The sequence below is a fragment of the Eptesicus fuscus genome, chromosome 2, assembly GCF_027574615.1.
Source record: "Eptesicus fuscus isolate TK198812 chromosome 2, DD_ASM_mEF_20220401, whole genome shotgun sequence".
Taxonomy (NCBI): domain Eukaryota; kingdom Metazoa; phylum Chordata; class Mammalia; order Chiroptera; family Vespertilionidae; genus Eptesicus; species Eptesicus fuscus.
The window spans coordinates 19,559,642-19,584,507 of record NC_072474.1 but is presented as its reverse complement, the minus strand read 5'-3'; the positions used below and the strand labels follow the sequence as shown (position 1 = coordinate 19,584,507).

The 24,866-nt window shown below is 44.4% G+C and overlaps 1 protein-coding gene across 1 annotated transcript in view; it reads right to left on the bottom strand.

The window, feature by feature from the left end:
* The window catches only part of PIP4K2A (phosphatidylinositol-5-phosphate 4-kinase type 2 alpha), a 172,578-nt gene extending 157,029 nt beyond the window's left edge, over positions 1 to 15,549 (bottom strand). Inside the window, exon 1 of the mRNA XM_008148859.3 lies at positions 15,154 to 15,549. Coding sequence (XP_008147081.1) covers positions 15,154 to 15,297 — 144 coding nt within the window. The 5' untranslated portion in view covers positions 15,298 to 15,549. The remainder of the gene's footprint in view (positions 1 to 15,153) is intronic.
* Positions 15,550 to 24,866: the final 9,317 nt, after the last annotated feature.

Genomic DNA, 24,866 nt, shown 5'->3' with positions numbered 1-24,866 from the left:
AAAACACATCCCGTGGGTGAAACAACTGTGTCTGGCTGGCTCTGCTTCATAAGCTCGGCCTTTCCTTTCTTCCTGAGAGAGCTCTGCCTCTGTCCTTTCACGTGTCTTCAATGTTCTCAGGAGTTTTTCTTCAGCAAAAGAAAAACGTTAATTTTTAATATATATATTAAAAAGTTCAATATTACAATAGGGGATTTTTGTTACATTATGAAAATACGCAATATACTCATTCACTTCTGCTGAAAGTACAATTGCATTGCTTTCTCCTTTATCCAAACAGAAGGAGCCAGGTAGTCACAGTTACCTCCTCCCCTACCTGGCTACAACCTCCCTACCTGGCCCTGCCAGGCTGCGGACTGTCTGTAAAGTCAGCACAGGTGACTGGCATGTTTGCAGCAGATAATGCGGAGCAGAGTGGACAGCACGCAGAATCAAGCTCCAAGCCCACGCCAGAACTACAGCGGGTGAGGCACTCAGGCTGTGACGCCGGTGGATGTCACATTACATTTTCTGAACAGTTTCATCTGAATTATCCATAGGTCAAGTCAAATGAGAAGTGGTAAGACTGTATAACCAACTGCTCATTCTTGATTAGCAATTAACCCGGCAACATGTACCAAGAGCCTTAACATATTTGTACCCTTGGACCAAGTCATTCCCCAAATAAAAAATAAAAAAATTTATACAGGGAGATGTTGCTAGCAGCATTATTTACAGTAGCAAAAACCTGGAACCATATAGAGGTTATTAAAACTTCCCTAGACTATTGCACAGTACTTAAAAATTATCATTATGAAGAATACAGGATATGGGGAAATATACAGATATGAGGAAATTATAGATATTATCATCTCAGAAAGACTTTCAAAAAAGATATTGGCAAGATACACACCAAAATATTAATATATATTGTTCCTGAATAGAATGATTATGGTAATTTTTCACTATATTTGTCACTATTTTTCAAGTTTTTCATACAGGAAATTTACTATGCACACACACACACACACACACATATAAATATATACTAGTACATATACACATCTCTCCTCTGTACTTAGAATTTAAATTCACTGAAACCATGAATGTTTCTAGTTCATCTAAATAAACATAAGAAAGAAGTTTCATATAACACAGAATAAAAATATTCACTATGAGCTAGGTACTGGGTCAAATCTTGATTGTCATGTTTTAAATTTATAAATATCTGATGTCAAAACTGCAAGATAAAAAAGAAAAGACAAAGGGATACACTAGCTTTTCCTCATCTTTATTACTATTATTATTATTATTAAAATATCTCTTAACTTTGCTCCTGCCCTCCTACTTTGGCTCATATGCAAAAAAAAAAAAAAAAAAAAAGTGCTTTATGGGCTTATCATAATTGTTTCTGGACAATCTTTCCATGCCAAAGCATTCACCTATGTGCAAGCAGAATCTAATTTATGAATAGGTTGTGTTCCAACTGTTCATTTGTAAGTTGGCTAGTTCCTATGGGGAAACATATTCCAAGTTGAGTTCTATGAAGGAGAAGTCAATTGAAAAGAAGGATTTTTCTCAGGTTTCTGGGCATAGAAGGAAGCTAGGACAAATTTTCAAAAAGATAAAGCTGATTAGTAGCGCAGTGAGACAGGTAATTTGGGAGCCTGGAAACTTAAGAAGTCTGGACCAACTTGTGAAAGATACATGAGCAAACCAGACACCTGAGAGTGTGAGAGCGGGAAGGGCAGCATGGTCAGGCAGCAGGAGGGTTACTAAAGAAATTCAAGAGGCCCATAAAGAAATTAAGTTTCTGCTTGTTTACCAGTAGATCAGTGTCTTCAAATTTTTTAAGAGTATGGATGTCTCAGTCAGCAAGGCTTCTATCACCTTTATGCCTGGTTACCTCTGGAAACAAAGCAATGACAATGACTGTGTGTTTTGGGGGCAGTTGGGGAATTCCATATAGTTACACAAAATAAACTGTGAATACAAATGTTTCTATTTATAATATTATATGTAAACTAAGTTCTGAATACATACTAAAAACAGATTTTAAGCAGACTACTCAAAACCTATGGAACAACACTTAAAAAATACTAAAAATACATATTTCAGTCTTTAAAATTATGTAATTCCTAATAAATACAAAATGAACTTTATCTTTAAACATACATTGTGAAGATCACTCAATGGGAAGGAATGATTGTAAGAAATGACTGAGCTCCCAAGTTATACAGACTAGGACAAAACACACACAGATTGGAGAGACCATGAAATGAGTACTTCCAAGACCAAGCACCTGGCCCCGAGTCAAGAGGAAGAACCAAGGTGAGTGAGCAAGGGACAGGCCTGCTGTCAGACCCGGTCTGCCGCCTTCGGCCATGCTGTGTACGGTACCAGCATATCCAGCTGCCGCTACTTGTTCAGTGACATGTTCAAGGAAAATTGTGCCTGGACCAATTTCCACATCATATATCACCAGTCCCTATTTACCAATCTTAGTATAAACTAATTTGCATTATAGAAGCATGCATGTAGCAGAAAAGACAACATAATCATGCAATTTCTAGAGCAGATTCAAATGTGTAAGGGGACTTTATAAACCGTGATTTTTTCCTTTTATCCAACTTAAACACCACCTGAAAGCTTCCTTAAGGATACCAACGTGTAGGAATCTGACATGAGAAATTCTGGATGCAGAGCAAAGCAGGGTGGCTGCTAGTACAGAGGGCACCCCTATGCGTATCTTAAAATGAGCTTCCTCTGTGCAGGCGAATGACAAAAAGGGTACACGCTTCTGGCTAACGCAGCCGTCGCCATAGTGTGCAGGTGGCAATACTGATTTCAGTCCCCACCCACCCCTCCTCCCGGCACCTTTGTGCAGGTTAGGTGGTAAGGCGTGTTACAGAGGTCATTCTCGGGTTGATTAACATAGAACACCTTTCTCAAAGTTGAGGGTGACCAACAAAACCAATGTACGTTTATTACCATGACAAGTAACAGTAAGCTCTGCATGTTCGGATGTTGCAACTTGCAGATAGGATTCTAATCCTAAATAACCAAGCCTACAGAAAATAAAGCAAACAGAAGTAATTTCAACAGGAATATCTGCAAAAGAAGGGTAACACATACAACCATAAAATACAAGAGGGAAAGCATAATGGCACCTGAAGGAAGATTGGCTGGTTCCCTGAAAATGCCACAGGCACTTTAACAGGAAACCCTTTCCCCATGAGGGTAGGACCCAGGATGGTCACACCTTCAGGGTAAGGGCAGACCAAAAATAAACCATTCCACCCCCAGGAAACTCTGCTCAAATTTATATTACCAGGAGGTTCAAAAAAATCTCAAGCTGTGAGTTTAGTTTAAAAAAGGCCTTGGTCTCTAGCAGCTCTAGCCACCTGACAACCAACAGTCCTCTAGAGAAACACACTTTCACATCCAGACTCAAAGAATCCTCCCCAAATAATTGTCCAAGGGAAATGAGCAGCTCTCAGCCAAAAATTACCAAGTATAGAAATGAGGCCCCATTTAAGAACCAGCAAAAACATAACAGGGTAAAAAGAGATCCATATAGATTTGAGATACCGGAATTATCACTGTTCTTACAATGTTTAAAACATCTGAAATTTAACTTCTGAATACTGGAATTTGTAGAGGCGTAACTGAAGCCACTGCAGCACACTCTCCTTCTATGTAATGTCTCCGACTCTTTAGAGGTGTGTCCGTAGTCTTCACAGGATTTACTTGGTGACTTTCTATGACAAGCTGTTTCCTCTCTGACCCTTCTCTGCTATATTCACAAGGCAAAGGTCTTGCATGTTGCTGTAAACACAGCTCCTTCTCTGATGTCAGCTCACCGTTACCCCACACCTCTTATCACCAACTTGCAGCACCGTTTCCCCCACGCTAATGCATTGCACAAGCTGCTCAGCAAAACGCTCTTAAATTCTCAGCTCACTCTTAGCAAAAATGAGTTTCACATGGTGATGACGGGAGGGCTCCAGGGCCACCGGTTGAGCACTAATGGCCTAGAGTTCATAGAATCCCAGCTCCATTGACTCACTCAACATTGACTGGGCGCCTACCACATATGTGTACTGTTCTAAGTGCAAGGGTTAGGCAGCAAGTAAGACAGTCTCAGCTGCTGTGGAACGAAACACCCTCGCTGGGGAGATCAACAATAAACATGCAAACAACCCAGTTTCCAAGTATTAAGTATCACAGAGAAAATAAAAGGATAATGTGACAGTGAAGGGACTATTCTAGATGAGGAGGTCAGAAAGGCCATAAAAGGCAACCCTTCTAGCTGAGAGACTGAAATGACAAGCAGTGGCCAGCCCCTCCAGACAAAGAGGAAAATAAAGGCAGACGCTCTGTGGCTGCTCTGAGTGTGGCTTGTTTAAGGAACAGAAAAAGAAGAAGTCATGAAGAGAGTAGTAAGGGCTGAGGGCAAAGAGGGAAACAGAGGCCAGGCCAGTAAGACCTTGCAAACCATCGACGGAGCCTGGGTTTTACTGGCAGTGGAACGGACGCCTCTGGAAGGGTCACTGAAGTGACATGATATTTCCATTTCAGAAAGGTCATTCTGCCACTGCTGTAGAGGATTCGGATTGAAACAGGGCACGGGTGCACACAGGGAGACCCGCGGACTACTGCAGAGTTCTAGAGAAAGAGAATTTAAATGAGAGGAGTATGGAAATTGGGAGCTCAAAAATAAAAGTGCTGACGAAAAGGGAGGAATCAAGGTTGGTTCCCAGGTTTCTGGCTGTTTACTGGAGATGGGGAAGAAACTGGTTTAGGGCAGGACAGGAGGTGGGGTAGAGTAGGGGGAGGAAATTGAGAGTCCTGTTTGGGACACACATTTGAGATGCCTGTTAGGTACTCAAGCGAAGATATGTGGTGAGAAACTGAGTACGGGGCCTGTCAGGGAAGTCAGAGTTGAAGAAGACAAAAATGTCTCAATCATCAGCATAAAGCCATGAGACTAAATAAAAATAAGACCAGGCAGATAAAATGTATACATTATAGAAGAAGACCCTGGTCAGAATCCTGGGGCATTCCAACATTTTGAATGGTATAAAGAAGAGAAACCTGATAAGGCACCTAAGACGGAGTGGCTGGTGAGGCAGAAGGAAAACAAGAAGAGACAATACAGCGCCACTCCTGGGTTTAACAACACGGACACCAGCGGAGCTGGTGACACTGACAAGAGCAGTTTCCTGGCAGCGGTGAGGATGAGAGCCCGGCTGGCGGACGGTACAGATAGAGTGTCCGGTGAAGGGGGACAGCAACTATAGACACAAGCGGCGACAGCTTTGGACGAGACTTCTCAATGCTTGCCACGAAAAGGAACACAGAAACAGAATGGTCAAGGCTGCAGTGAGAGATGTGACATCCAAGGCACGTGTTTGTTGCTGTGGCTGTTTGTGTTGTTTCCGAGGTGGGAGGCCCCAGAGCAGCAAGTGCCGTCCAACCGAGTGCTGCCAAGATGGAGAGTCTCTATCCACACATCTGATGCAACAGCCGTCACCCTCATTACCCTGCTGAGCACTTGATATGAGACTGACTCTTAAGATTTCATTTTAATTAAATGAGATTTAAATAGCCATGTGTGTCTAGAAGCTCCCAAACCACAGTGGAGCCCTCCAGCCTGTCTGTAGGCTGAGGGACTCAGCTGTCCACAAGTCAGCAGACTGGGAGATAGGAAGAACGGAAGTGGATGGCTTCTCTGGTCAATGTTTTCTAAAGATTACCAGCTGTGGGAGGGCGAAGACACAAAACGTTAGATGGAAGTTGGGGGGCCGGGGGGGAGGGAGTAAGAAATAGTTTCAAAGAGCACAGAACATGCCAAGTGGGAATAATAAAAATTTCAGGGTTGAGTACCACTTGAGAGTTATGGCAAATTTTAAAGTGGCCCTTGTCAAAACTGTTTTTACATTTTTCTCTGGCAAACATCAGTTATGGGGCCCTTTCAAATCTGGCCTCAAAATACCTCCTCAACCATCTTCTAACATTTCCCATAATTTACCTCCGTGGTTTTCAGTCTTCTTGGTTGCAGAAACTTTTTGCCCCTGTACATATTTCCCCCTGGGTGTAAAACAGTCTGTATTCAGTGAGAAAAGGAAGCGGGAAGAAGGGGTAGGAAGAAGAGGAGGAGGAGGAGGAGGAGGAGGAGGAGGGGATCTGTGAGGAGGGGAAGGGGAAAGGAAAGAGGAAGAAGAGGGGGAAGAGGAAGAGGAAGAGGAGGAGGAAAAGAAGGAGTAGGAGGTGGAGGGGAGGAGGGCAAAAGGAGCTCTCTGGATGAAGCTGAGGTAGAGGCTCAATTCCCCCCCAGCTCAGCCCCCTGCCCACAGCCTCTTAGGCACCTCCAAGGAACCCCAGGGTTTGAAACCAAAGATTTACCCTAGCCAGTGCCTCTCAAAACTGGAACATGTTTACAGATTACGTAGCTGTCTTGTTAAGATGAACATCCTGCTCCAGAATGTGTGCAGGGTCCACCACCCTGCATTCCTAATCGGCTCCAGGCAATAGCGGATGCCACTGGTCTGTGAGTTACACTCTGGGTGAATAGCCATACCAGACCACCTACATTTTCCACTCAGTCTGCTTACTTTTGCCAGTGTGGACCTCTTGGCCATGTAAGAACGTTTTAACAAAACAGATGCAGAAACTGGGCACAAAGCAAGGGCACAAAGATCATTCTAAAATGATTAATATATGACTCAAAGATGCACAAGGATGTCCAGTGCAATGGTGACTTTACATATATGAACGAGCTTAAGATAACAATTAAAATGTCAAGTGCAATGGTGACTTTACATATATGAACGAGCTTAAGATAACAATTAAAATGTCAAGTGCAATGGTGACTTTACATATATGAACCAGCTTAAGATAACAATTAATTTAACATGTTTTATCACTTAAAATATTTTTAAATAATAATGACAGCTAACGTTTACTAAGAACTTAGCATATGCCAGCAACTCTTTCGATATTTCACAAGTATTAACTTATTTAATCCACATATCAACCCTCCATAATAGGTACTATTATTATCTCCTTTTATTAAAAAAAAAAAAAAAAGTAGCCCTGGCCAGTGTGGCTACAAAGACTTACTTTGAATGTAAAGCCTTATCTTTAGGTAGGTTACTGTTTTAAAACTCCCTACAATACTTTTCATGAATATATTTCTCTCTTTCTCTCTCTCCCTCTCCCTCTCTCTCTCTCTCTCTCCATACTTTCTGTAAAGGAAAAGCAGTGTTTTCAAACAGTTTTCCTCCATATTAACAGCTAACAGAGTAGTCACTCCTGAGCCATGGATCTGCTTTCCCCAGTTTCAGTACCTGTGGTCAACAGCGGGCCAGAAATAAAGAATTGGTAAGTTCTCAATTGCACTCTTCTGAGTAATGTGATTGTCTCTCACCTTCCTGCTGATCCCACCCAGGATGTGAATCATCCCTTTGACGAGCATATCCACTACGCCAGTTAGTCACTTCATACCCACCTCAGGTATCAGGTCAGGAGAGAGAGAGACAGAGACAGAGACAGAGAGAGGGACAGAGACAGAGGGAGAAAGACCACATTCATGTAACTTCTATTACAGTATATTGTTATAATTGTTCTATTTTGTTATTAGTTACTGTTGTTAATCTTTGTCTGACTAATTTATAAATTAAATAGTACTTTTGGGGCTTGGTATTATCCGTGGCTTCAGGCATCCACTGGGGGTTGTGAAATGTATCTCTTGTGGAGACGGGGGGACCACTGTACCCTGTGTGTCAAAGATTTTAAGACTAAGGAAAGGAAAGATCTCCAAGAGATGAATAATTCACAGGCAGGCCCAGGCAGCACAGCTCAATGGTTAGGGGTATAAGTTTGAACCACACCACCTGCTTACTAGCACTGTGGTCTCAGCAGGCAATTAATTCAGACTGTGTTACGTTCCTACTATGTAGGACCCTTCCCGGCTACTGTGTGCTCTCCCCCATTTCCCACCCATAACACCCCTCCTTATTCCTAACTGGTCCATGGATGGAGCTCAGGAGATCTGTGAACTTGATAGCACATGTCCTATGTACTATTTCATGTAGTCATTCAAAAGCATTATTTAAGAAGGGGTCCATAGCCTTCACCAGACTGTCACAGGGCTCCATGGTGAAAAAGGAAATGTGGGCGAAAAACAGGGAAATAGATCCGTGGTCGGCAAACTGCAGCTCGCGAGCCACATGCGGCTCTTTGGCCCCTAGAGTATGGCTCTTCCACAAAATACCACGGCCTGGGCGAGTCTATTTTGAAGAAGTGGCGTTAGAAGAAGTTTAAGTTTAAAAAATTTGGCTCTCAAAAGAAATTTCAATCGTTGTCCTGTTGATATTTGGCTCTGTTGACTAATGAGTTTGCTGACCACTGGCCTAGAAGGTATTTTTAACAGAAAGAGAGAAATAAATCTGATTAGAATTGGTAGAGGTGACAATGGAAAGGAAGAAATGGAGTCAAGGAAAATATCTAGATATTCCTAAATAAAATAGCATCTTTCACCTACCCTCCCCCCCCCACCCCCGACACACACACACACACACACACACACACACACACACACACACACATACACACACACACACACACACACACACACTAAACCACTATCTCAAAACGAACGATATGATCTCTGGAGCATCCGATTCTGCTGGCCTTCTTGCTGAGTTTTCTCTTGGGTTCTGTTTCTTCTCCCTCATTCCTTCCCTCAAAGCAAGTGTTCCAGGGCTCCAGCTTCTCCCTCAGAGACCCATTCACCCCTTGGACAATTCTCAATCTCCATCCCCACCCCACCCTTGCTCCTGAGTTCCAATGCCACCTTCCAACACCCCACGAATGGGCACTGTCACTACAATATCCACTCGACATCACCTGCAATTCAACATTTCTTAAGTCAAAAAAAAATTTGTTATCCTTTTTCAACACACAATTTCTTCTCCTAACTTTAGTAACTCTAATATGGGGACACCTTTGTTCCAAGGATTCATCACATGCAATCAGGTGACAAAGCTTGAATATTTCTCCTTATTTTAACACTAGTGGCCCAGTGCATGAAATTCATGCATGGGGGGGGGGGGGGGGGTGTCCCTCAGCCTGGCCTGCACCTTCTCCAATCTGGGATCCCTCAGGGGATGTCCAACTACTGGCAGTTGGACATCCCTCTCACAATCCGGGACTGCTGGCTCCTAACCACTCACCTGCCTGCCTGCCTGCCTGCCTGATCGCCCCTAACCACTCTGCCTGCCAGCCTGATCGTCCCCAACTGCTCCCCCCACCCCGCCAGCCTGATTGCCCCCAACTGCCCCCCCACCAACCTGCTCGCCCCCAACTGGCCCCCCCTGCTGGCCTGATCACCCCCAACTGCCCTTCCCTCCTGGCCTGATTGCCCCTAACTACCTCTGCCTTGGCCCTGCCACTATGGCTTTGTCCAGAAGGATGTCCAGAAGGTCTCCCGGTCTAATTAGCATATTACCCTTTATTAGTATAGATTAGTATAGATGATTTCTTTTGTCTTGCTACTTCAAGTATGGCCCGTGGACCAGCAGCATCAATATCACCTAAGAACATGATAAATACCACTAAGAACAGGACTTACCCCAGACCTGAGTCAGAATCTGCATTTCTTAAGTGTCCCCAAGGGATGAATACACACGTTATATTTTGAGAAACACGTGTCTAGTGACTATTAATATGCTACCAGCCTAAATGCATCTGAAATTGATAATTTCTAGGTATCAATTACTGAATCCTCAAAATGTGCTCATTACAGGCCACCTTTTATTTTATTTTATTCTATTTTATTGATTTCAGAGAGAAAGGGCGAAGGAGAGAGAGACAGAAACATCAATGATGAGAGGGAATCATTGATCCGCTGTCTCCTGCATGCCCCACACTGGGGATCGAGCCCGCAACTGGAGCATGTGTTGTGACAGAGAATCAAACCGTGATCTCCTAGTTCATATAGGTCAACGCTCAGCCACTGAGCTATGGCGGCTGGGCCAGTGCCAGGGTTTACATATATAATCTTACTTGACCCTGAAAATAATCCTGCGAGGCAACCACCATCACCTCCATGTTCAGAATGAGTACACTGGGGTTCAAATGGAGAAACCATCTATCTGCCCAAAGCGCCCGGAGGGCAGGATTTGAACCGAACCTGTTTGACCACAAACCATTTTGTCAAACTACACCAATGCCCTTCAGTTCCAAAATTTACATTTCCAAGGGTATGTGGGCAGAATTAATTACTCTGGTTGACTGCATTTTTTTAATCAACTTAAGGTAGATTTTGCTTATTTATTACGATTCTTGCCGAAAATCTTCCGAAAGGCATAGCAGACAATCCTGCGGTAGAAAGAGAAATCATTGTCCTGCCATGTGCATCATTCTAAATACTCAGGTTCACTCTAAGGTATTTGAGAAGAAATGTATTCTGTTCTCAGCTATCACCCCATATTTTAGGGATTCTGAAACTATTTCCCTGACGATAAACTTGGTGTGTGTCTGCTTGGCATTCTTCTCTCCTCTAAAAGGGGAAGGAAAATAGTGTGAGATCATTCTTGAGTGAATGATTAGTTGGGTCCCATTTATTCAATGAGTTTCATCTAATGTCCAGCTAGTTATTATTTTAATCGCCTTATTGTGTTCTATTCCGTTAATTTCATAGGCATTTATTTCATTTTAAAAATCTGGTTTTCTTTTGCCTTTTCCAGTGCTCCAATATAAGCTCACAAACCTAAAAGACATCACTGTTTCTCCAAATCAATTATGTACCTATTTCAAGTCCCAGACTCATTGAGAATATAACAAAAGCTGCAAATATTCTACCCAGAAAACCACATATTCACCAAAACACACAGAATGTGGCACACAGCACCAAGATAAACATCCCCGCTCTGCCATGAGGACAGACACCTGCCTGATTCGCCTGTCCAGGCCCTCTCCCTTCTGTGGGGAACTGTCCTTCCCCCAACTCCACCAGGCAGGAGCTGCCCCCTTTTTACCACTGCTCAGGCCGGGGGGTGGCCGAGAATGACCGAAGCCAACCCGGGCGAAATCCTTCCATGGGACTTTTATAACGGAACCAGAGACAGAAAGTCCCTTTAGGGGGCAGAAAGTACAAAATGTAATTCAGGAACCATCAGTTCCCTGCCCTGTCAGCTATGAGAAAGAATTAAGCCAAAAGGACAGAAAGCCCTGGCTGGGTAGCTCAGTTGGTTAGAACATCGGGGCGATAAGCCAAGGTTATCGGTTCCATCCCCGGCCAGGCATGCAGGCACATACAAGAGTCAACTAATGAATGCATAAACAAGTGGAACAACAAAACTTGATGTTCTCTCTCTCTCTCTCTCTCTCTCTCTCTCTCTCTCTCTCTCTCTCTCTCTCTCCCCCTCCCCTCCCCCTCATTTCTTAAAAAAAAAAAAAAAAAAGACAGAAACGTCCCAGCAGCACTCAAGCCCAGCACCATTCCTGTCCTTCTCCTGGTTTGGTTACTAATCCTCCCCTCCCCAGATAGCCCTCCAAAACTCCTGAATATTTTAAATTTTTGCCTAAATTCACTTGTGTTCCTATGGCTTGCAGCCAAAAGACTCTAATATTAATAATGGCTACTTTTAAATACTACATTTGTTTTAAACAAGTTTTATATCCTTCAAAATTTTTCTATACGGATAATGTCTTCCTCTAGATATTTAAATAGGTTTTTAAATATAATTTCTAAAAGGCTCACATTTCACTCTGCAAAAATATCTTTTAGAATATGTTTAAAACAAGTCTTAGCTCAGATCATTCTTCATGCTCCACACACTATTAAAATATAATTTTAAGAAGCTGTCTGATCATTTTTAGTTTAATTCCAAATATAATAAGACAAAATTGCCTTCTTAAATTGTCTTTTCCTTAATGTATTCAATTATATTCTCTGCTTAAAATACTTAAAAATTGGCAGTGATCCATTCACTGATGGGTATTTTAAATTGGAAAGCAGTAACATATCAAATTAACCACACAAAGTCAGTATTATTCTGATTGAGAATTATAGCCACGATGGATTTGAAAATTCCTACCTTGGTTGCAAATTTTTTACATTTCAATCAAGTAGACTTTGACTTAATAGACTGCAATGTAGTCCAACAAGCTCTTATTTCACACATCTCTCCCAGTCACTACCGATTTCCTTCCCTCTAGTCATGGCCTTGAAAATTCCCTGAATGCTGTTGCAAGGTTCTAAGAGCAATGACTCTTGTATTGTATGCCATTATTTCCGTAGTCTGTGCATCCTAATATATAATGCGTTAAACCTAGTAGACTCTAAAAATAGTTGAGTCTTGAAGTTAGAAAAAAACTTGGAAATCACCCAGTCCAATCACCTTACTTCACAGATGCAAACATTGATGCAAAAATTAGTCAGCATGCCAAGGTCCACAGAATGAGAGAAGTGGTACACAGATCCAATGAGCATATTACCACAGGATGCAGAAGTTCTCAACTCCTGAGAAGATGCATACGTGACAAAATACATATACAATTCCCCTTTACTGCTCCAAAAGTATGGTTATTTCTGAATGTCCTTAAGACAAGTCCAAATGAATTTTAAAAGCATAAAATTGCTCTATTGCTGGCAATCCTTTCCTATTAATCGGATCACGTTAGAAATGTAGGAAAAGACTCTGGATTTGAATGATCTGTTTCTTCTCAGCTGTGCTTCCTCAAATATCCCATTCATATACAACACTGTGCTTGCTCCTTAATAACGCTGACCTATTTATTCTCATATTATAATATGGACTTAGGCACACACAAGGTCATATAAAAATATTCACCTAATATTAAACTTTGTTGCCTAAACTAAAATCAACCAGAAACACATGGCATCTAAATGCTTAGATTTCATTTTTATATACACTTCATTTCTTTTTGTTCAAAAACAACAAAGAAAATAGATATTTTGAAAAAGAAGGCTGTGAAATAAACCTTTCTTATGTCAGCTGAATGCCCTCAAAAATACTTGGACAAAAATATGAGTGGCAGTTTTACCAATCTTTGCACGGTGGTCGGTGCTTTTTTGTTCCTAATATGCATTTGCTGAATGAATAACACGGTTGCATTACATGCTATGGAAACTTGACTCTCTGGATGACTAAACTTAGAACTGCTAACTTTTCTGGAAAGCAAAAAATAATTAAATGACACAAAATGCACTATCTGCAAATCATACTTTTATAAGCCTTAAGTAGTTTCAAAGTATTTCCAAATAACAAAAAACTAAAACAAATGTAGCAATTCATAAATATAAAGTAGCAACATAAGTGGTTACAGTAAAACATGCACAATTTAACATTTTTCTAAAGTAAACTGGAATTCAGACTAATTCCCAGAGGTCACACTCTGTTTTAACAGCATATTGTTGACACTAATTTACTAGATTAAACCCTCAGACATACGCACTCTCCTAAACAAAGTATCAGAACTCCGAAGGAGATAAAGGCACCCCTAAATATGGAACTAACATCATTTTTTTAAAAAAGAAACTAACATAAATAATTTTAAAATTATTAACAGAATTAAACCTAACTCTTAAGTTGCAGACATAGGAAACTTTTCACTTTATTTTCTGTGATAAAACTTAATGTATGCTGTTGTGAAAGCTTACATTTCTAATTGCTTTAAAAAAAAAAAATTCTCCAGAAGTTAAAATGAACTTCAGTGGACCAGGCATTAGGCTGATAGAAGTAATCATTTCTCAGCCTTCCTAAAAACAGCCAGTCACTCCATGCAAACACAGCCAAGCTGATGCTGTTTCAACTTTTCCCCAGCTTGGAAAAGAAAAATACAAATACAATGCTTTGAGCCATTTTTAAACAACTTCATTAAATTCAGAATTTTCTTTTAAAAATCAACACGGTTTTCTGTCATTTCTATTCTGCTGAAAAGGGCGCACAGACATACGTCTAAATCAAACGTAAGGAAAGCAAGCTCACACTTTCCCCCAGATGCTGACTGACCGCAAAGGGTAAGGTCACGGTCAAAATCCACAGGCTCATTTAAACTTTCACGGCTCAGCCAACAGCTCCTATCACGTTTCCTGATCCTAAGGAGATTAAAACTGCAGGAGTTTCTCGCTGTGGAGATCAGCAGGAGGCTATTTCAAACCCTCAACCTGCAGTCCGCAGAGCCCGCAGCGGCGCATCCTCCACCGCCTCCGGCGGCCCGTGAAGCTGACCTTTCCAAGCGCTCTCCTACGGCCTTTCAAAGAAACCCCAAAACGGGTGCATTCGACTCAAGCCAGCCTTCCCTCGCGCCCGCCGAGACCCCCTCCTGCGGTCATCCCCCGGCCGCCCTTCCGCAGTGGGTGACTCCGGCCTGGTTCCCAAGGTGGGGGAGGGTGGGGGAGGGTGGGGAGGATGCCTCCCCGCGGAACACTCCTCAGCCCGCACAGCGGCACCGCAGCAGGGCGATGCGGGAGAGATGCTACCCCCCCCCCCCCGCCCCGTGCCATATTTGCATTGGCTTTTCCTTTGTCAAAAAAGAATCCTTATCTCCAATTACATAGTTTTCAAAGGAGACGGGGGAAAGGACCTAAGCACTAAAGCTGCTGTCCAGATCTCCCCGACCTCCGGTGTTCTCACCCCGTTACCCCGCGGGGAGGCTGCGGACGCTCCGACCTCGGACAGGTACACCTGCCGGCCGGCGGGGCACCGCGCATCCCCGCCGCGCTCCGCGGGAGAGCGCGACAGCCTGGACCCCGGCCCCAGCCGCCCCGCCGAGGCTGACAGCCCCGCGAGCCGCGCCCGCACAAACTTCCCAGTTCCCAGGCTGCGGAGACAGGACGGGATGACACCGGTGCAGTCCGCAGAGCTCAAATGCAGAAGGGATTCCCCGCATCCTGCATCCGGCCGGACCTAGGTCCCAGCGAGGTCCAAGGGGCACGCGGGCGGCCCGGTGGAGCGGGCGTGCGCCCGAGGATGGGGGCGCCGAGGCGCCGCGGCAGGAGGGCAGCTCCGGAGCGCGAGCACCCGGAGGGCCGGGGCCCCGCTCGAGCTCCACGCCCGGCAGCAGCTGCAGAAGGAGGGGAGCGAGGAGGAAGAGGAGGAGGAGGAGGAAAGAGACCGCTGCCGCAGCCCGAGCCCTTACCGAGTGGTTTACCCCCCACATCAGGACGCTGAGCAGCGGATCGCTGGCCCGAAACAGCTTCACTTTCTGCGCTACGAAGTGCTTCTTCTTCGTCTTGGTCTTGCTTGCCAGCACCGAGGACACCGGGTTGCCGGGGGTCGCCATGGCCGCCGCCTCCGTCCCCTCCACCGTCGCGCTCCCAGGCCGGGGACCCGCCCTCTCTACTCGCCGGCCCGGGGAGGCAGCCGCATCCCACCGCGGAGCCCCTGCGCGCCGTGCCCCGCTCGGCCCGCTCCGCCCGCTCGGCCCGCTCGGCGTGGCTGGGTAGGAGGCTGCGCTCCGCTCGCGCCGGCCGGGATCTTGCGCCCCGCGGCTCCGCGCTCAGCCCGCGGCTGGACCAGGCGCGCCGCGAGGGCTTCCGCGTTGGGCGCCCGCGTCATCACGCAGGGGGCGGGCCGGCAGCAGCTGCGGCGCCGCCGGGCGGGGCGCGGGGCTCGGGGTGCGGCCGCGGGACCGTTAAGCTGAGCCCTCCCGCCCCGGTTCCACTGCACGGCCCGGCCCCTGCGCGCCACCGAGCGCGGGAAGGCCGCGGGGAGGACGCGGGATCGGCGTGCGGCGCGCGGGGGCGTTGGGGGCGGGGGGCCTCCCGCAAGGCATTCCCTTTAGCTCCCCAGGGAGAAAAGAGGGAACGATGGGGAGTATGGGGGCGTCGGAAGCGAGGAGGCCCCAGAGGCGGAGGTCAGGAGAAGGAAGGAGGCTCATAGGATCGCCGCTTATCGGTGCCAGGACTCAGGAGAGCTAGTGAGACCTGAAATGCTGCCTGCAGACCAGCGCTTTCCTAGGAAAGGACCTGGGAACGTCCTTGGCTACCTCCCCAAGTGGCCCTGAAATGAACTTCTTAATCCCTTCGTGCCTTTACCCATCCGGCCTTTTGGGCCCTGGACTTGGGCCTTCCCACGCTTTCCAATTCATGCCGAAGGGAGACTCTCACCTCACAGTCTGAGCTGTCATTCCCACCACCAGTCCCTCCCGAGACAGGACCCTGGATTCCTTGGTTTGGCTAGAAAAATGATGCCCTAACCTGCACCTTCTACTTCAAATCCTCCACCGGGTTCCTTACATCCCTTCCTTTTTTCCATTCCGTGCACCTTCTTCCACAGAAATCTGTTTATTGTCTTCATCCATGTACACCTTGATTTAGCCCTTCTTAATGCTGGCAATCCTTGGCCCATCTCAGGAAAGCTGCCAAAGTCATCCCGTTCTATGTATTTACCCTGACTCAGCCCACTGGGCAAGCATGTTTACCCATGATCATTATTACTCCATCCAAATATAGCAGAGACCTACTGTGTGTTTGATAATCTGCTTAGTTCTGTCGTGGAGACAAGGGATGACAGACCCTTATCCCTTAAGGACCTTATTCTCATTGAGGTAGGGAGTCAAAGGTCATGTGGTCACCTTCATTTGCTCTTCTTTTTTTCTTTGTTCTTAAAACAAAAGGGTTGCCCCAAAGTCCTCTTGTTCTTTCCCAATTCATAGTATTGTCCAAAACGATGTCTGCTCCCCCCAGCGTCAACCATCACCACTCTTAGAAGTTAAAAATAACAAAACCTACATTTGTAGTGAGAAAATGGGGTTGTACAGTTCTCCCACTAATTTGAACAAATCAGTTAAGCTCTCTGAGCTGCAGGTTTTGTTAACAGCAGGGACAGTCAGACACTGATGCCACTGTAGGGATTACTCTGGGCCTGGTCATTGTAATTCTGCCCTGCCTACTTTATAGGATGTTTGTTAGAATCAAAGTTACCAGTAGACAATGGCTATGAGAAGCCCTTTATAAATAATGCAGCGCTACATACAAACAAGATGAAATGTGGTGACATTTACTTATAGGTGACACATACATTCTCCCGTGTGAAGTGCCTGGTTGAACATCTCTACAGTAATTCACAGGTGCCTTTAAAAAGTGTCTAAAATCAAGTTCAAAATCCTTCTCCACCCCATGTCGCTTTATTTTTCTATTATCTTAGAAATGGCATTCATATCACTCAGCTACCTCAACCAGAAGTTCATTTATTTAACAAAGTTTCATAGACCCAGGCCTAAAAATTTTGAATCATCATTGATTACACCTCTCATTATCACTGCACATGAACCCCTCTACCAGGTCCTGCCCTTGAAAACAATTGTGCTCAAATATTACCTCTTCCCTGCTGCTTTCGCAGGCCTCCTAGTTGAAATTGATTAGTTCACCTCAGTGTTTCCATAGCACTTTATTTGTTCTACTAGAGGCCCGGTGCACGAAATTCATGCAACCAGGGGGGAGGGGCGGTCCCTCAGCCCGGCCTGCACCCTCTTGTAATCTGGGACCGCTGGCTTCTAACCGCTCACCTGCCTGCCTGCCTGATTGCCCCTAACCACTCTGCCTGCCTGCCTGATCACCTCTAACGGCCTCTGCCTGGGCCCCTGCCACTGTGGCTTTGTCCGGAAGGATGTCCAAAAGACATCTGGTCAATCCGGTCTAATTAGCATATTACCCTTTTATTAGTATAGATAACAGTTCTATTGTACTTAATTGTATGTTAATAATGCAAGACAATGGGTTTGCTGTGAATGGTAAAAACCTGAATTTAGGGATGACAAAGTGTTGACTGAACCTACAGGCAAGGGTGATGGACTGTCAGATGAGGTTTCACATAGGAGAGCAGCAAGCTATGGATGGTTGTACAAGGTGTCACGTCTTTTTAGAGTAAACAGAGGCATAGGCATGAAGATGAAAATCCATGTGATATTCAGTTGCGAAGACATGTGGCTTTTAAAGGTAGACTTTTCCCCTAGCAGTATTGAGATATAATTGACATTTAAGTTTGAGTAAGTTAACCCTTTGCACTCGCTTGCTTTTTTCTCGATTCCTTTATTCTACTCGGGATTTAATTTTTTAAATACCCCAGATTTTACAAAGCGTGGCAGTAGAATAAAAAACTGGAGTTTCTTTTCATGCAAACTTATTTATTTGGATTTTTTTATATTTCAAATTATTGATACATTCAAAGAGTAATTTTAATCTCTATAATTTTTCATGGTGTGATATTTTTTGAAACATTCACCCACATGAAGACCTGGTTTACATTCACATGTTTCGCAAATATAAATCGTCTCTCTTCTTCCTCCTTTGATTTTTCTGTTAGAACAAACAACACAGTCTTTGTGTTTTTTGTTAGGGTGAGATGTGATTATATGGAGCTTTCCATCTAAATGTTGCTCTAAGTTAGTGGATAATAATCTACCCCTGGAAGTTAGTGTACCATCTCTGAATTCTCCAACAAGATCATGTACTAGTTTCCTAATAAATTTCCCATGCGTTATCGGTTTTTCATTTTTTCTTTTTTGGCATCAGTTGAGACGGCATTTACATTTTACTTGTCCTTTCATGCTAATGAAAACAAGAAAAGATACTGGAAAAATAGACAAAAATCCCCCTTCCCCCCCACAGTGAAACTACGTGTCAAGTCACACTCGACATCTGAGTGCAAATGGTTAAAGGTGTGCAACTTGGTTATTTGATGAAGTCTAGAGTGTGAAATGATTACTACAATAAGGTTAGTTAACACCTCCATCACACATAATTCCCATTTGTGTGTGTAGGTGTGTGTGTTCCTGTGTAATGAGAACATTTAAGATTTACTCTCTTGAGGAGAAACCAAGATGGCGGCATAGTTAAACAACTGGTCTGCTGCCTCACACAACAATTTCAAATATACAACTAAAAGACAAAACGTCTACCACCCAGAACCACGGGAAAGCTGGCTGAGTGGAAGATTTACAACTAAGAAGAGAAAGGAGCACAAACGCTGAAAGGCTGAGGTACGGAGGCACGCGCGAGTCGGGCTGGCGGCGGGCGACTGGGTGCGCGGTTTTTCTTCAACCTGCAGGGAGACAAGCTCCCAATCACTCTGAAATCCAGTTTCTGGGGACACTCAGGGGACCCAGACACCTACAGGGAGAAGCTGGACTCTCGGCCATCGGATCGGAAAGTGAGAGTGACTTTTTTGCAGAGGTGCGCCCAGCAATCATTGTTTACTGCGCTGGAGCACGGGGCGCAGGGACTTGGAAACGGGAAAGGCAGAGACGGCTGACGCCAGCCATCGCCGTTGGCCACGCCCCAGCCTAGTGACGCTCTGAGACCCCGCCCCGCCCTGAGACCCCGCCCTGCACATTCTACAAACCCGCCCAGGCTCCACACATCGGCTTTTGCATATAAATGGCCTGTTCTGTGGCAGCTCAACCAAATTAACTGCAGCTCCAGTCAGACTGCTCCAAAACCGCCCAAGCAAAGGAGGAGAAAACTAGTTCTTGCTATAGCTCCTGCTGGGGGACACACAGTACACAAGGGTAAACCAAGAGTGTCCACCTCAGGTAACTGGGAGGCTGACCCGTTGAACCAATAGGACACCTAGTACACAAAGCTACCCTACCAACTCAGGGAAGCAGAGAATATGAGAAGGCAAGGAAACAGATCACAAACCAAAGAAATGGAGGAGAACAAGCGACTGGACATAGAGTTCAAAACCACGGTTATAAGGTTTTTCAAGAATTTCATGGAAAAGGCCGATAAATTCAATGAGACCCTCGAGGATATGAAAAAGGACCAACTAGAAATTAAACATACACTGACTGAGATAAAAAATATTATACAGAGACCCAAAAGCAGACTAGAGGATTGCAAGAATCAACTCAAAGATTTGGAATACAAAGAGGCCAAGGACACTCCTCCAGAGAAGCATGAAGAGAAGAGAATTCAGAAAGTTGAAGATAGTGTAAGAAGCCTCTGGGACAACTTCAAGCGAACCAACATCAGAATTATGGGGGTACCAGAAGAAGAGAGAGAGCAAGATGCTGAAAACCTCTTTGAAGAAATAATGAACGAAAACTTCCCCCACCGGATGAAAGAAATAGACTTACAAGTCCAGGAAGCGCACAGAACCCCAAACAAAAGGAATCCAAAGAGGATCACACCAAGACACATCATAATTAAAATGCCAAGAGCAAAGACAAAGAGAGAATCTTACAAGCAGCAAGAAAAAACAGTTCGTTACCTACAAGGGAGCTCCCATATGATTATCAGCTAATTTCTCAACAGAAACCATGCAGGCCAGACGGGAGTGGCAAGAAATATTCAAAGTGATGAAGAGCAGGAACCTACAACCAAGACTACTCTACCCAGCAAAGCTATCATTCAGAATTGAAGGGCAGATAAAGAGCTTCACAGATAAGAAAAAGCTAAAGGAGTTCATCACCACCAAACCAGCATTATATGAAATGCTGAAAGGTATTCTTTAAGAAGAGGAAAAAGAAGAAAGATAAAAATTATGAACAACAAATACATATATATCAACTCTCTTAGCAACTTTCAAGAATATAATACAGTATTGTTAAGGGACAGAATTTTTGGTGGTTTAACCTGTTTTGAATGACATTTAATATAATAGGTCATTAAATGATTTTGCTAATTACCTTTCACACTAACTTTGTATTCTGCACAGGGTGTGTATGATGCAGGACTGCTAGAGTCACAAAAATGATCTCAGAAAGTACCTAATCCAGTTCTCAAATTATATACATAAGACAACTGAGATCCAGAGAAATTTAAGTGATTTCCTGACTTGTTGGGAGATAAACTCTTAGAAGGCAGGATCCATTTTGTACTTACTCTCTATCTGCCCATGAACCTGTCATACTCCCTTTCCCATAGCAACTGTGGCAAAGTTTTGATAAATGAAATAAAAAAGGAGGCCCTGGTCGCACAGCTTCATTGGTTGGAGTGTTGTTAGGATACACCAAGGTTTCAGGTTCCATCCCCTGTCAGGGCACATACTAGTACAAGTGTCAACCAATGAATGCATAAATAAGTGGAACAACAAATTGATATTTCTCTCTCGCCCCACTCCCGCCTTTCCTCTCTCTTTCTAAAAATAAATTTTTAGAAATAAAAATAAAACCACAAAACTTTTTTTTAAAGAAAGAAGAAAAAAAAAGGAATTTTTCTCTCACACAACAAAGTTACAAATAAAGATTCCACACCAGGACATGCTTGTGCAAAGTTCCATTCAGAAACACTATACTGAGAAATTAAGTTAGCTTAGACGTAGTATTTAAACTTGAGGGTTAAATACTATGTGGATTTAGCAACCTAGCAGTTTGATCACTGTTTTCCTTCCGAGTTTGTATGATAGTAAAACAATGCACATGTCCTTAGCTCAGTGCCTGATTCAGGCTACTTACGCTGTCAATGGTTGAGGCACTCCAACCACCAGCATTCAACAAGGGTCTTGACCAGAGGCCTGGCTGGAGGAAGAAAAGCAAGGGAGTCCCATTTCAGGATGAGCAAGTAGTCATGCCAAGCAAGGAGAGTGCTGCGCCGTCCCTTTTCGTCCATCCAGGTGTCAGAGAGCCATCTCAGCGGCAGGAAATGCCCCCACAGCCAAGTTCACGAGGGAGGAGGAAGTAATGTTGGCAAGATGGAAAGGTTTCCAATACTGATTTGTTTCTGTTTGAGTTCACTTTTTTTTTAACTTACTTTTACTGTAACCAACTTTATTTACTATCCTAGAAGGAATGGTAAAAGTGTTATGTTGACTAAGGTATGCAGTACCAGAAATGGATGTTAAAATAGGGTGGATTCCCTGTTTTGTGTTTAGGTTTTTTTCCATAAAAAAAAAAAAAATACTTCTTCAATTGAATAATTCCAATTAGAATTCTTCCTTGAGAAGAGGAATTCAGTAATCTTCTTAGTGCTGTTTGGAAGCTCTTATACTTTTCACTGCTCTGTGAGGAGATCAGAGCAAGATATGGGACATTCAGTCTTTTGTAGTATTTCCAGAGCCTTGCCTCGAAAATGGTATTATTGTAGAAGACTAATATTAAAGTGCATATGCAGTCAAACCCAGTCAAAATGCAATAAATGGGATCCAAGAATTCCAACTGTGACATGTGAGTTACTTTGGGGGGCGGGGAGAGGGGGCGGTGGGGCGGTGGACTTTGTAGACATGCTGGAGCACAGCTTGCCATCTGGGAGCGCTGAGGGTCTGTGCTGTCCAAACCTCTCCTGGACAGGCTGGTAGGGGTTACCCACTCATCTGAAACATTGGTGATAATTCTTTTGGCTTCTGCAGCTGGCGGGGACCTCCAGGACAGTGGCAGCAATCCAAGAACCTACCACTTAGTTGGCAGCTGTTTTGTTGGCCTGACTTGGGGAGCTCAGACTGGGAGAAGAATGGGAGTAAAGCAGCTCACACAGGATGACCATGTCCCAGCCTGCCCGCCTTCCCCTCCACTCCCCACACAGAGGATGAGAACGTTAGCAGCTCCCTTTGAAAACAGGAAGCTGAGTGGAGGACAGGAGTCAATCTCCATGGCATCATATATTTATATATATACCTTTATAATAGAAACTAGAGGCCCAGTGCACGAAATTCATGCATGGGGGTGGGGGGCTCAACCCATCCTGCACCCTCTCCAATCTGGGACCCCTTGGGGGATGTCCAACTGCCGGTTTAGGCTCGATCCTGGGATCTGGCCTAAACCGGCAGTTGGGCATCCCTCTCACAATCTAGGACTGCTGGCTCCTAACCGCTCGCCTGCCTGCCTGCCTGATTGCCCCTAACCGCTTCTGCCTGCCAGGCTGATCGCCCCCTAACCGCTCCCCTGCCAGCTTGATTGACGCCTAACTGCTCCCCTGCCAGCCCAATCTCCCCCAACTGCCCTCTCCTGCCGGCCCGATGGCCCCGAACTGCCCTCCCCTGCTGGCTTGATTGCCCACAACTGCCCTCCCCTGCCAGCCCGATCGCCCACAACTGCCCTCCCCTGCCGCAACCTGCCTCCTCTGCCAGGACTCACCTCCTCCATGCGAGGCAGTGGAGATGCCAGGACCAGCCTCCTCTGCGCCGCACAGAGCCACAGGACCCCCAGACCTCACCGCATGGAGCGGCCACCAAGCCACACCTCCCCTCTGCACACGGCCATCTTGTGATGACATTGTGCAAGGGTGTCGCACAAGGATGTCACGTGAAAGTGTGATGCAACCTAGGCTTTTATTATATAGGATAGAAAGTTCCAACATTGGGAGAGCAATGAAATGAATGATAGTAGATCCATGTGGCAGAGTTATAGTGTGACCAATAAAAAATGGTATTTTCACACAGAAAATGTAATGACAAAATGATCATGATGTTAATATAAATTTTAAAAAGAGGATACCAAATTGTATACAGATATGGTTTTATATAAAACTAGAGGCCTGGTGCATGAGATTCGTGCACTCAGGGGGGTTCCTCAGCCCAGCCTGCGCCCTCTCACAGTCTGGGAGCCCTCGGGGGGTGTCTGACTGACGGCTTAGGCTCCTAAGCCATCAGTCAGACATCCTTAGCATTGCTGCAGAGGCAGAAAATGCTCCTGCCACTGCCACTGTGCTTGTCAGCCATGAGCCTGGCTTCTGGACTTCTGGCTGAGTGGCGCTCTCCCTGTGGGAGTGCACTGACCACCAGGGTGCAGCTCCTGCATTAAGCGTGTGTCCCCTGGTGGTCAGTGTACATCATAGAGACTGGTCTTTCTGCTGTTTGGTCGATTTGCATATTACCCTTTTATTATATAGGATATATATATATATATATAGATATATATATACATACACACACATACATGTAAAAGGCTAAAGGAAAATACATCATACTTTTACTTGGGATATAACAGGGGTGCACTTGGGATTATGGATGATTTTAAAAATATATGTTTTTTGCATTTTCATTATTTTTATAATAATTTTTTAAATGTAGTCATTTTCCCTGCTTAAAAATTAGCACCGTAATGGCACTTAGCACACTAGCCAGGTTACTATGAAAGAACAGCCTTTTAAGTTGCTTCTTGCTGTTTATTATAATTACTATCGAACTCAGTTGGCAGCTCCCCGAGTTCACAGCATCCTTAAGTAAAAGGAAGGCTGGGCTACAAATATGAAGAAAATAGGAATTTTTCTATCTAGTAGGCAACATATCCCGAATGCTTAGGGCCTATGATTTCTTCTTCCTTTTTTTGTTTTGTCTTGTTTAGTTTAGGAAAAAAAAAATTGAGATCAGAAAAACAAAAACTGCAAAAAAACCCTGCAAAATTAATATTAACATTTTATTAAATGTCTATAAAAGATAACATAATACTGTCAGGGTTGCTTAATTTAAATTTAGTATAAAAAATTTCATTACATTCACAAGCAATTTTAGTTAGCTTTTTTAAAATCCTCACCCGAGGATATTTTTCCATTGGTTTTTAGAGAGAGTGGGAGGGAGAGAGACAGGGAGGGGAACTCTGATGTGTCAGAGATACATCGATTGACTGCCTTCACACAGGCCCCAACAAGGGCTGGGGATCAAGCCTGCAACCTCGGTACGTGCCCTTGACAGCAATTGAACCCAGGACCCTTCAGTCCCCAGGCCGACACTCTTTCCGCTGAATCAAACCAGCTAAAGCGAGTTAACTTTTCTTATTTGCAAGTATACATAATGATTGATAAAAAGATAATAGCCAATCCAAAATTAAACGTTAGTCATAGACAAAAATTCCAACAGCAAAATCATAAAAAAAACCTTTTCTAATTTACAGCAAGAGCATTGTATTAAATAGGCTCTGAATTCCTTCTTAATATGTGTGGCACGCTGAGGGGGGTGGAGCCTCCACACTCAGCA